Genomic DNA, 13,960 nt, shown 5'->3' with positions numbered 1-13,960 from the left:
GAGCGAGCCGGTGCACCAAGTTTATGAAGGTTAGCCGAGTGTAAAAATGAATATGGCCAAATGGAACCGGGCTGCATTATTACATCTTGGATTGTTTCGATTGTCCATTGAGATTATTAACTTTTTTAATACCTGCAACATAGTTTTCTTTCTTCTTTGCAAGAGCGAGTACAAGTTTTTTTGATCGCAAGAAGGAACCTTTAAAATAGAGGGTGCATGTGAAAAGCACTGTTTTTTAAATCATCATTTAATCTTTATTTCTTTATTTCTTTGTTATTTATTTTCTTTACTTTTAGAATGAAAAAAAAACATTATTTACCAAAATTACCAACAATTAATGTCCATATATATAAGCAACAAGGTGAATTATATATTTTGTATAATAATCTGAGAGAGAGGAGTAGTGCGTATACAGTGAACTTTTGAACAGGTGTTGGATTAACCCCAAAAAAGCTTGGCAAAAAAATGTTTTGTTCAAATACTCTCGTAAATCCCTCAATATTTTGTTTTGATGTGGGATTGAGCACAAATCAGTCAAATAATCTGCTCTGCTAGAAATTCATAGTCATATTTGCATGTTTACTGTAAATTAAAGTCACTTGTTATGTTTTTTTATGCATTTTGTGGATGACAGACACCTGTAAGTATAATGTTATACTGACTGGTGTTGTTTAAACATCAGGATACATCTGTGCAATGCCCTACAGTTCAACAGTGTCACAAACTATATCTGCCATAATGACCTTAACGTTAAATCTGCATTTCTCCCAAGGAAAAGAAACCTTTCTCCAAACTATATAATCTTCATTAACCGGACTGTTGCATTAGACTACATTAGTTTGAGTGAGTCCCTTTGCCGCTGTGCACTCCTGACCATCTTTGATTGTTTCCCTCAACAACCAGCTTCATTCAGAGCATTGGAGGCATCCTGCCCATGTTCCTGGTGCTGGCCTTCATGTACTCCGTGTGCATGTGCATCAAAAGCCTGGTGCTGGAGAAGGAGCTGCGGCTCAAGGAGGTGCTGCGTGTCGTTGGCATTCAGAACGGCGCCCTCTGGTTCTCAAGGTTCACAGAGAACATTGTTCTGCTCGCAGTTCCCTCTTTGCTCATAAGTGTCATGGTTAAGGTCAGTAGAAACGAGTCGCTGGATGGAAAGCATCAGAACACAAAGCATCAACATGACAATATATCGTATGCTTTTATGCAAATGTTAAATTCTTATATATGTTATCAGCCACATTATATGGTGCAGAAAACCAGGAAATACTGACAAAATAATTACCACTGACATAATTTTGATTGAGTATTTGTAAGTGTTAAATTTACATAATTTTACTTATAAAATAAAGCAAATAAAACACAGTTGAAACTCAAAAGTATCACGAAAAGGAAAAAATCTGCATCAGGCCGAATGCGGGGGGGGGTGTGAATGTGGGTCATTCAGAAGTGTTCATGCTTTGTGTGTTGATGTTTTCTCCGTTGTTGATCATAACCAGTTAACGATCAACCCAATCAAATCATTATCCCTGATTCTATAAATCAGCCCTCCTGAGCGAATTAATTGAGCATGCGACCGATTAAGTCAAATTAAAATCACAAGCAGTAATAATTTTTTTTTTATTTCATGTAATTGCATCACCTCTTCCTCTGTGCCCCGTACGGCAGGGAGTCTTATGTAATGTCATTTGGAAAAAAAATTACATTCAGCCACTGGAACATTATGTTAAGTTATCTCATATTCACTGAGGAGCCCGAGTGTGTGGATTGAAATACCTGTTACAATCCTGAAGTTCCTGTTTTTTTTAATACTCAGGGCTTTTATTTGTGTGGAACAGTGTATTATAAGTTAACAACTGGGTTATGGAAGTAAAATACACACAATAAGAGTGTATTACGATTTATATTCCAGCAGATTTAATTTGTAGAGATATACAATGTGGACAGGTTAAAAAATAAGACTGAACAGAGACGGGGTCACCGAGGTTATGATGTGTAAATCATTGTCTGTACAATCATCTAATGGATCTGACTCCATCAATCACTGGGGGAAAAATGCACAATACAATGGTACAAGTACTAATTATGTAAGTGAGTGTATTAGCATATTTCTTATTTACGTGAAATATATGCAATCTGTTTTTAAGCTGTTTATATATTGATGCTTGTATTGGATCTGGTGGGATATAATGTTCTTGTTTATCTGTTGACACGATCTTCTGCTTAATGATCGATTCGGATAGACGCACATATCAGTTATCACAAAAGGGAGAACCCCTCATGACACAAGTTACAGACACATCCTCACCTTCTACATGAAGCACATCCTTGAAAGACTCCTTGTTCTGTGGGCGTTGCCAATAAAGCCCAAAAAAACAAACAAAACAAGGATGGTTCATTGAGATTCGCCCTAATCAATTCTCGCAGTTTAATTTGAAAATGTGGCTGGTAAATAAAATCTGATATTTGAACAGCTGGGCGAAATGTAATTTCCCATCAGCCTAATGTGTTTGCGAGCCATCAACAATTTGTAAACATTAATAACAATGAATTGAGTTAGCGCCGTGCCTTGGAGGAGCGACTGCGAGCACAATGAGCGTTCGAATCGCAGGCCCGTTCTAAATGATAATTTCACAGCACATTTTCGGCACATTAATAATCATAATAGCAAATCAAATGCTAATTATCACAAGGCTGTATCTGGATTAGGTGTGACAAACAACCGGTTTTGTCGTCTGCACCTGAGTCCTCTGTCGATTTACACATGTTTCCTCTTCCATTATGGAGCAGCTAATGCATTTATTATGTGGCAGCCGGGCAGATATGTTTGCACCGTTCACACACTTGGCTCCGTCTCAATTCCCCGGGAATCCAGGTGTTTGACAAGATCTTCTTCATATTTAAAAAAAAAAATAACCCAAACAACCAGATCAGCGATGATCAATACCCGTCACATCGGCCGCGGTCCTCTCCCAAACAGAACGTCCTTGTTTTGACAACGTGAAACCACCTCCCGAATGTTTTGTCATGTTAGCTGTCGTCATTAAACTTTGATTAATCTGTTGTGCAACACGACGCTGAGAGAATAATGCAAATGACAGTGGCAGAGACCACCTTCACAGTCGGGAGACAGCTATTGACATGTCATCAATCATATCTTCACACAGGACTAAAAATAAATAAAATGACACAAGGCTGAGACGGAAACAGGCTGTGGTGAAACACAGCATTTACATTCACTCTTAAACTGTACTCAAGTACCATTTTTAAAGTACTGTATCTGAACCTAAGTACTGCAATTTATACATCTTTACTACATGTCAGAGTTGATTATATTCATTTAGTTTTTTTTTGCCGCCTCAGTTACTTGTCACTTTTCAACTCAGCTTAGATTTGATATATAAAACGTACAAAGTGAACTGTTATATTGTCATAAAGTAAACTGCAAACTAGAATCGACTCTAATAGACCAATTGCAATTTCTACGTCAGTTTCCACTTCCACATCAAAATGCTATTTACATTTTAATGCACCAGTAACAACGAAATAATATAATTCTATAGCACATACCTCTGTGTCTCTGAGGGGACATATTCTTACTGCATGATTAGCACTTCTAAATATGAAGTGATAACTCCACTCTCAAATTAGTTTGGGGATTTACATGTAATGATGTGTTTTAACAGCTATTCATTTTTTATATGAACATGGATTGGATCAAATGATTTTATGAGAGGAGTCACTTGTTGTGATGAACCTGCAAAGAAGCATCACTAATGCAGTTTGCAGCTCAACAGAGCATTTTAGCCTCTTTCAGCTCATTGTTTAGATTTTCTGACCACGCTCTCACTGTTTGGGTTCGATCCCATCGGCCCCAGGAGCAGCAGAATGGTTCTTTTCAGCTAAGAAGAAACTCTGATGGATGCACTGTCATCCCAGCAGCTAAAGAGCCACACATTTACTTCTACTTGAGAAGTGGAAACCAAAGCAAACTTTAAAAAGGATAGAGGGGAAGCTGGACTTCGATTTATCAGCCGGCCCCAGATACAACTCCAAATGAATGCTGCTATTGCTAAAATGTTCCCCTTATCATGTTTGAAAGTTGATAAGATGCCCGCGTGTGTGTTTCGAGCTTGTTTCTGCAAATGGGGTTCATTGTCTTATCTGGCCCGGCTCCCCTCCATCCTTCAGGTTCCTCCGCTCCCTGTCCCGCTCGCTCCCCTTATACATGACGTTAGCCTGGATCTACTCGGTGGCCATGATCGTTAAGAGTATCGTTGGCGAGAAAGAGGCGCGGATCAAGGAGACAGTGAGGATCATGGGCCTGAGGAGTGCCATCTATTGGCTGAGCTGGGCAGTGTCGAGTTTGCTTCTGCTGGCCGTCAGCGCCGTCCTCCTTGCCCTTATACTGAAGGTGATTTTAACGTGATTGAACAGTGATTCAAGGAGACCCGGCACTAGTTTTGGAGAGTTATCGCTATCGAGTCTTCAATGAGGCTTTTGCTAAAAGTCAAAGTTGTTATTCTGAAGTAAAATAGATGATTTTACCTGATACTAACGCAGTTGTACTTGAGAAAGTAAATTTAGGGTTTCAGTGATGAACAATCCAGAGTCCTCTAATCATTCTTTAATCATAATTGCATCCATCATCCCAGCAGTTCAAGTGGCCCCCAACAGTCCCCATCGTGGTGTCATGTGAGAAACTGGATGGATTCAGGGGTTGCTCTCCAAAATTAGAGAAGGGTCCTCTTTCAAACAGGCAGAGTAAAAGAGTGACGTATTTAATGACAACGTCAAAATTGTGTTATTGAAAATCAGACCATAATGAGTCACCTTTTACTCTGCCTTAAAATATCAGCCATTAGAATCAAACTTTCTGATTCCTTCTGCTCGCTTGTTATTCAATCATTGTTTTCTATGTGTGGTTTTTAAATGAATATCGCATTTCTTTCTCTCCTCCATCTTTCACGTGTTTCTCCTGCCACAGTACGGGAAAGTGCTGCAGTACAGCGACCCCTCGGTGATCTTCGTCTTCCTGCTGGTGTTCTGTATGTCCACCATCACTCAGTGCTTCTTCATCAGCGTCTTCTTCTCTAAGGCCAACTTGGCGGCGGCGTGCGGCGGCCTCATCTACTTTGTCCTCTATCTGCCGCACATCCTCTGCTACGCCTGGAGGGACATCATGGGTTTCGGGGCCAAGGTTGCCGTGGTAAGTCCGTCTCCGGCGCTGACACGTTTCTCTTTTTTATTTTTAATATCTTTCCCCCGCTGTTATCATACACGAGGGCTGGCGGAGGTTTGAGTTATATTCCGAGGTTATGTTTTTCGCCACCGTAATCACACTTTGGCAATCATTCCACATTTGTTCCTGATCCTTTCCCGGTTGTTATGAAGGGAAGTGAATTCACCGAGCCATTAATATCCGTCATAGATTTGCCTTTATCGTCCCCTGATAAATAATGTGTGAAGTGGGTGCCTCCAAGATGGATCGAGGGTCCGGTGAAATTTGAATTGCAACAGGAGAGCACGTCGGAATTGTTTTAAAATATTCATGCCGTCACATGCGACATATTTTGGCACTAGCTTGAAGAAGCTACTTTCTTCTTTTTTTTTAGAACTGGACAAATGACAGAAACATGAACGATTTTTATTTACATAAAAGAAGAGACTAGACAGACGCACACTAAGGAAGTGGGGGATTTTCTGCTTTCCTCCGAGGGATAAAGATAAATAGTGCACCATTGCTCAACTTTCAGCGTAGCCTTTCTCCGTGACCTTTATGGCGGCGCTGGTATCATTTGTCCTCAAGCTGTCCTCTCTGCAGACAAAGACACCAAAAATTTAGAAAACTTCACTGCGGCGTGTGCGAGTGCATCCTCCCAGAATTTAAATCAGGTCATGTTTTATCACTATTTTTTTTTTTTTGTCTCGACAGTGCAGTGTAAGGTTTGTGTGGGCAGGGGGAAAAACAAACAATCTCATGCTTTCTTAGTTGTCAAATTTAAAAAAGTAGTCATGTGCATCGTACAGAAGTCACTTTGTAAACGTTGCCTTTGCAAACGTATCTGGTGAAACTTCTCGCTCCATTTCGTTTCACAGACATGCAGGTTAGGAAGGTGCTTTACATGTAAGACTCTGCGAACCTTATGTAATCCCTACATACAAAGTGCCGTTGCCAGGTTCTCCCCGGCACTGAGCTTTCTCTCCCCCTGCTCCAACTAGATGGATAGTCCTCTCGCCCTCTAATTAGCATGAGCAATGTTCCTCTGACCAAACCACTATCCAGTTCATCCCCACACTTTATCAGAGATGTGTGTGTGCAGAGGTCTCTCTCTCTCTTTCTCTCTCTCGCTCTCTATATATCTCTCTCCCTCTCTCTCTCTCTCCCTCTCTCTCTCCCTCCCTCCCTTGCCCAGATGAAGCCCCTTCGGTGTGGAATACAAATTCCTCCCCACACCGTCCTTGATAATGAAGTCTTTAATCGGAACAGAATTTCAAAAGATCACCTAAATTTATATGAACAGCTTTTGATTGCGGCTCGGTGCCAAAGGAGAGCTCCGGGCAGCGTATCAGAGGGGCCACTGTGAGACAGGGCACCATCACAATCCAACTTCCCATCTCCTGCTACTTCCTCATCTCTTTGAGCTCGAGCTTTTAAACAGGGTTGAAACAAGAGAGAGTTCCTTTATGTTCTGGAAAAACCAGAAATATTCAATTAATCTCAGCCCTGGAAACGTCACGAGGAGAAAATCATTATTCCCGCAAAATAATGTAAAACTTATCAGATTTTGGTTAATTCATTTATGCTTTTGCAGCATCTGGGAAGTGGTTTACACGTAAGAATTTGTTTAGACTTAATGTGTCTTACTGCAATTTAAATATAGGGCTGCAACTAACTGTTGTTTTTGAGATTGCTCAAAAACAACCATACAGGATAAAAAGGGAGGAGAGAGGATTAATTCACAACAATTGTCCTCTGTCCACTAATTACAAATTACCAATTTATTGCTCTAGCTGCCCCTTTGTTTTCAGAATCCACTTAATTCTGAGAAATACTGCTCAAACAGGTCGGAACAGACTATCATGTCTTTTAAAGGAAACTTCCTTTCAGACAGAAACACATTAGTGTCGGATCCCTGTCCGTCATTCTCACCCTTGTTGTCGAAAAGCTCCTTGAAAATGATTTCTTGGAACCCTGATTACTCCTTCTTCGAACAACAGTCTTTGTCTGCCGCCAGCTTGAGCGGTGGCAGTACCTGCAGTGTTGACGTGGCGCTCGATAGAGGAAGTTTGTCTAACCTCCCAACTCGTGCCCTTTTCTGAAATGCGTTCATACCGAGCTCAAGCATGGGTGCGCACTAGCCCTGCTGTCACCTCTCGTCGTCTGATGACCTGTTGATCGCCTGGCAGTAGACGGGCGGTGGAGGACGACCCAGGAAGTCGCCTGCAGTGCTAGTAGCCAGACTAGAGGTTCATCGTCACTAAAAGCTTTTCAGACCCTCTCCCCGGTAACGCAGCAGCGGGTTGGCGGTATCCACGGCGATTCGTCTCTGACGCTTCAGTGAGTGCTTCTGCCGGAGCGAAAATGCTGCGAGCAAATGAGGCATGGTAGAAAACAGCTGGCAGCCAGCACGGCAATGCAGAGTGATAGGCCGCGGCAGATGATGTCTCACGGGGGCAACACATCGTTTGCAGTTTCCTACTTTATGAAAATCTTAATTTTGCAGCACAAACATTTAGTCTCCATCTTTGTTTTCGTCACGATGCGAAGTCCTCGGAGATGCCAGCGCCGCAATTAAACCAGCTGACATCTGTGGAGATGTCGTGCTCCTGTCTGCTGCAATAGTTCACTGATCAGCTGTGTTAGAGATGTTACCACAGTGATCCCATACATGTAATAAACAAAGGCCGTCCCTATACAATTAAAAGCATGGATCTCAGTAGACAGTATATCTTCGCCAATTCAGGCCAAAGACTAAGATCCATTCATTTTCTTCCTGAGAAATGACAAATGCTGTATCTTGCAGTTTTAAGGAAAGCGGAAAAAAACCTTTTACCCAGATCCACATCAAAATGTGATTCTCCCTTTTCATGCCCTGGTCATTGTTGTGCAAATGGATTCATTGACATTTGCGTAATCCCACTTTTCTGTCAACAGATGTGAAATTTGAAATCACTTTCATCCCTTTATGTCAGTTGTGCAGCCTGCTGTTGTTTATGCTGTCGCTTGTTTTAATGACTCCTGACTGTCTTGTCTTCATGCTTCGTTTATATATTCCTCTTTGGTTGACAAAAACGTTCCATTCCATTCTGCACCGAAATACAGCTGCTCAGCATAAAACCTGTAAACAGAGGGAAACTACCATAGCCTGGAAACAAATTAAACAAAATCCACCAACCTCGAAAGTTCACTAATTAACACTTTCTATCTCGTTGGTTTAAACTTTGCAAAAACTGCACAGTGTAAAAATACCAATTCATTTCATAGTCCCCCCACTTATTTCTTGGCCAGGGACCAGATGCCAGGCAAACAGCAGAGCTTAGAATAAAGACAGTTTCGATTTAAACGTTTTTTTTCATTCCCAGAGTTTATTGTCATGTGTGGCCTTCGGCTACGGCTGTGAGAACTTCTCCAAGTACGAGGAGCAAGGCATCGGTATCCAGTGGCACAACATCAACAAGAGTCCAGAGGAGGGTGAACGCTACACCTTCCTACTGTCCATCATCATGATGCTCTGTGATTCCCTCATATACTGGATCCTCACCTGGTACATTGAAAACGTCTTTCCAGGTACTCGTTTGCTCAACTTCCTTAATCTGAATCGGATGATGCCACAATTACAGATGTGCTGCTTCATTTCCCTGTTCCTACATGTTCAGTAGCCAATTGCTGCAATTCTCTCATTGCTTTTGTCATATACTCTAATCAAAAGAAGACAGGAGCTGTGTCAGGAGGAAACCTACACTGTGAAATATCTTATTCCCTCCAGCCAAGCCATTGTTGAAATGTTAATCATGTTCTCCACGCTCGTTCCCAGGCCAATATGGAATCCCTAAGCCGTGGTACTTCCCTTTCACTGCGTCTTACTGGTGTGGCAGAGCCTCAGTGACCCGTGTTGACACCGGTGATTTGAGGGACTACAGCCTACATAATGGTAAACACTCATAGAACTTTCAATTCTTCGCCTGCGGTGTGTAATTCTAATTTCCCCTACCCAGGTTTAATGTGTTTGTCAGAATGACTCGAGTATTTCAAGGGAACATAGATCTGAAAAGAGGTGCAAGTTAATTGGGATGGGTCGCAAACAAACATTAGCACCTCATTTGTTGCACAGGGTGATAATAGAGCTTCTCACTGTGAAGGTAAAAGGGGAATTCAGGAACTTGCAGAACAAAAAAAACAGTTTCTAGTTAATATTGGAGTGAGCTCAAGTTGGATATTTAGTTTTTTCGTGAACAGGAATGCATTAATTTTCCTTTCGCAGCTTCATTAAACATTACCAAGCATTTTTTTTTATTAGTCTCTATTTCTATATATATTTTAATTTGGCTCATCGTTAATAATACATGAATAAACTTAATAAACTGCTTTTCTGTTAATTTCTCTGCTTGCATCTGTGTTTCCCCTAAAGAATATCTGGAGAAACCGCCGCCCGACATGAAGGCCGGGGTCTCAGTCCGCAATCTTGTCAAGATCTACAAGACGGGAAAGAAGCTGGCCGTCGACGGACTGACCGTGGACTTCTACGAGAATCAGATCACATCTTTCCTCGGCCACAACGGAGCCGGAAAAACCACCACAATGTGAGCAGCATTATCCGTTTGGCCCGTGCTCTGCCACTGGGCTCGGCGTTCATGTCATTTCACAGGGTGCGACTAATCTAACTTGTACACAATGCTGACTGCGCGGCGGCTACATTAATTCAGTGGTCACCGCTCTCAGAAGAGTGACTTCTTCTGAGGGGACATTCATCACACGGCGTCAGCAGTTGCGTTGATAGCGGGAGTTATCTAATTGCTGTTTAAAAAATTGTGGAAAGGTTGGAAGGGGTTTTTTAGGATGACAGCAAATAAATGAAACGCAGTGGCCCAGAAAGCATGAGAGCGAGAGAGAGCGAAAGAGGAAGGGAGAGAGCAAGTGATGCAAGACTAAGGGCTGAAGGGAAGGCGTCCGCTCTGAGCCTCTGTAACGAAACATAACGGAGCACAACAACAGAAAAGGGACACAGGAAGGACTGTCACACGCTGACACTCTGTGTGAATGCATTTCCACAGAGATACCAGAGCGTCTTATCTCTCTGTGACATTCACTGATACACAGAAATGTCCAGACTAGTGGGGTTTTTTATTCTTTGCTCTGTTGCAGTCTTTTTTAAGAGATTTGGTATTTTTCTGCTCAGGCTCGTCAGTAATTAACACATTGACCATGAATGACCTGATACACGTTAATGGAGAGGATGTGGACAGTCAATGCTCCAATTTATTTGATAAAGTACTGTGTTAGACAGCTGGTTCAATTTCTCTACTTTATGATAATTTAATTATGATTATATTATTATAGTGTTGGTGAAATTGGACAAGAAATCTATTGACTTATATTTTTTTAATGAAGCTGAGAATAAATGTAGTTCACCGTCATCTTCTACCAACGGCTTCTAAGTTGGAGGAAATCTTTTCCTCACGATTGTAGAGATTATTTATTTAAAGGGAAGAATCAAAAACACAAATTAAAGATAGGATATGGAACAATTCTTCATTAAAATGTCTAAAACATTAAGTTGTATTTGTTTCCTACAATTTACAACCAAATAGAAATCCCCAATTTTATTCAAGGAACAGGATGTTTAATTTTGGTCTGTTTCTATGGGTCACTCATTATGGATTTACCATTATTCATTCACCATTTGCAGCATAACATTAATACAACTTAAATACATGACCTCATCCTTTAACATGAGTTGCATCAGATAGATTTTCATCAGACAGCTCCCACGATCCCAGGCTGCTTCATGACCTCATCAAGGTCTTTTGTCATCGTGTTAATTGAGAGGCCGCCAAGTTTTTATCACCGCGCCTCAGTTTGTAATCAGGATATTGTGTCTTTTATTTCTCTGCAGGTCAATCCTGACAGGACTGTTCCCGCCCACATCGGGCACCGCTCTCATCAACGGATACGACATCCTCACTGACATGGACAGGATCAGGAAGCATTTGGGAATGTGCCCACAGCACAACGTCTTATTCAATGAGTGAGTGAATTAAGCAGATAACCATCCGTCTGTGTTCCCAGCCGGCCATTAGTGTAATCATGCTTTTGCCTCTGGTTTATTAAAAGAGGAGAAGAAAGGGAGGAAAAAAATCATTAAGGAGCAATTTGGTCACATGTGTAACGAGGGCTCGGTCTCAGCTTATTTTCCACATCAACACATCATTATCCTTTTGCCTTTTTTTTATGATAAAAAGTCAAATGTCCACTAAATCTCCCCCTAATAGCGTCATTCCCAGCGATGGCAGTGTTTTAAATTCACCTTACGAGTCCCCTCTTTTCTCTCCCTGCACAAACTGACTCCTGCAACTTGACACAAGTCCTACATCATCATTATGGCTCAGCACCTGCAAATTACTTTCATTAATATTAATCCCAGACAGTCAAAGCACCTATATTAAATAGAGTTAAAATATTCATGCAAACACTGAGGTAGACATTACAGCATATTACTTCAGCTCGCGAAAAGTGCAGTGGATCATCTGGCAAAGTGCTTCCAACGTGACGCCGTGGATAATTCAAACAGCTGCATATGAAGGAGTGGCGGCGGCTGCCCTCCGCGGTCACCCCGGGCCTCCTCACACGTCAATCAAACGATATTATTTTCACCTTTCCCCAGGCTGACGGTGGAGGAGCACATCTACTTCTACGCCCGGCTGAAAGGACACAGCCGCGACGAGGTGAAAAGTGAGATGGACCAGATGATTGAGGACGTCGGTTTACCACATAAGAGGAAGGAGCTCGCTAAGAACCTGTCGGGTGTGTCTGCGTGTTTCTTGACATCTTTTTTGAATCCCTGCAACTCAGAAGCTCTGAATGAAATTATGCAGAGATGTAAATTATGTTTTTTTGACGTCTGCATCAGTCTGTGCGCTCATTGCATTCATTTCCCCCCGGGACGATACATCATCTGTAAATTATCTTTTCTATTCAGGATAAAGCTGCTCTGTTACAACCGCTCCTCTGCCGGCACATTCACAAGCAGCAGCCTCTGCAAACACATGCACTGTACCTGTGTGTCACAGGCTGTAATTCATTGTCTGGGGGGGGGGGCATGAGCAAGTCCTGCTTGATGAATTGTTCCCAGTCATGGATTGCTTGCGAGCAAAATCACTGAAATATGACTTTCAAGGTTGATCCATGTTGACATTTCCACTACATTAACACCACGTCGGATGCATTTTGAAGAGCTCGCTATGAGTGGATGTGATCTAACCTCAGTCAAGTGTGTCTACTCCTCAGCCTGCACGCAAAAAGACAATGAAACAGTGGAGAGGTACATCTCGACGCATTTAATCCATAGTCAACTTCCAGTAGTGTGTCTGTAGTGCAGTGCCGGATCTAAACATGTCTTTTTCTTAGTAATCATTCATTAATAGAGTAACGCAAAGTAAAGACAGAGTGCAGCTCGACTCAGTACGCAGAAGCCTGAACTGGAGAATCACTTGTTGTGAACGCACTTTTGTCGTGTCCCTCTTTATTCCAATGTAAGTACTATTGAACGTATCACCAAATCCAAATCGCATCAACTATTCAACACTGCATTTCTCTGGCTCTTAACAATACAAATGCCAAGTGTGAATGGTTCTCGAAGATATGTGAGCCACAGGCAGACGGAGATTTCTGATATTATTCGAGAGATAAAAGCACATTTTCAAGACACAATATATCACAAAGGTGCCGCCGCTGATGTGGATTGCTGTGTGTTCCAGGCGGCATGCAGAGGAAGCTTTCCGTGGCCATAGCGTTTGTCGGAGGATCAAAAATCGTCATCTTGGATGAACCGACGGCAGGAGTGGACCCCTACGCCCGCAGGGGCATCTGGGAACTGCTGCTCAAATACAAGCAAGGTAAGGGATCAGTGGTAAGAGCCAAGGCTGCACCAAAGGCTTTGAAGTCCCCTTATGTTGGCAGGATTGACTGGGATGCACGGTGCACGATCGACCTCTGTAAGAAAACCAGAAACTTTTCCCAAACTTTTAACTGACGGGGCTCGAACGTGTCCAGTATGAGAGTTGTAATGAACCAACCAGAGCAGCCCGCACAACTTATTTTTACCTTACCTTGCTCTCCTCAGATGTGGGTGGAGAGAAATTGTAATTTGCACTGGAACAGATTGAAATGCAAGTGAAGACAAGTGAATCCAAGACGCTTTAATTGACGCCGCTATTTAACAGAGGCCCTAATTGTGTGCCATATCGGCCCGGCTTGTCACTCCGTGGCCTTCTATACACTTTGTGGTCGCTGGCGGCTGAAAACAGGACGTGGACGTTATAGTAACACGCTCTCTCAGCAGATGTCTAAATGTTTAATGTGCATTGAGTGACATTCCACCCTCGCTGTGTCATTAGCTCCTCTCCCTCTAATCAAGTCCTTTCACTCCAATTCCGAAGCCGGGAGATAACTCTGTTATAATGAGAACACCCACATTCCGGCTGCCTGACTCAGCCACGTTTTGTGCCGCTCCTCTCCTATTTGCACCACGGCGTTACTGAGGTTTATCATTAGGCATGAAAGGACACAGACATTGTGTTTGTATGAAAGAGCCGGAGGCCGAAATTGGACTTGTGTTGTGTTGTGGTTCTTTATAGATAATTAACAGTGCAGGTTTTTTTATTTTTTTTTATTTTACAGGGACAGGTTTACCAAATTAATGTAAGTCGGCGCCGTATTTATTGAATTCTGACGAGGCTTATT

At 42.2% G+C, this 13,960-nt stretch overlaps 1 protein-coding gene across 1 annotated transcript in view; it reads left to right on the top strand.

The window, feature by feature from the left end:
* Nucleotides 1–13,960, top strand: part of LOC118102796 (phospholipid-transporting ATPase ABCA1) — a 164,233-nt gene that overhangs the window by 39,820 nt on the left and 110,453 nt on the right. The window contains exons 16-23 of the mRNA XM_035149312.2: nt 4,189–4,411; nt 4,985–5,206; nt 8,584–8,788; nt 9,036–9,152; nt 9,630–9,801; nt 11,115–11,246; nt 11,883–12,022; nt 12,976–13,113. Coding sequence (XP_035005203.1) covers nt 4,189–4,411; nt 4,985–5,206; nt 8,584–8,788; nt 9,036–9,152; nt 9,630–9,801; nt 11,115–11,246; nt 11,883–12,022; nt 12,976–13,113 — 1,349 coding nt within the window. The remainder of the gene's footprint in view (nt 1–4,188; nt 4,412–4,984; nt 5,207–8,583; nt 8,789–9,035; nt 9,153–9,629; nt 9,802–11,114; nt 11,247–11,882; nt 12,023–12,975; nt 13,114–13,960) is intronic.

Source organism: Hippoglossus stenolepis, chromosome 23 (assembly GCF_022539355.2).
Source record: "Hippoglossus stenolepis isolate QCI-W04-F060 chromosome 23, HSTE1.2, whole genome shotgun sequence".
NCBI classification, from domain to species: domain Eukaryota; kingdom Metazoa; phylum Chordata; class Actinopteri; order Pleuronectiformes; family Pleuronectidae; genus Hippoglossus; species Hippoglossus stenolepis.
This window is presented reverse-complemented; position numbering and strand designations above follow the sequence as displayed.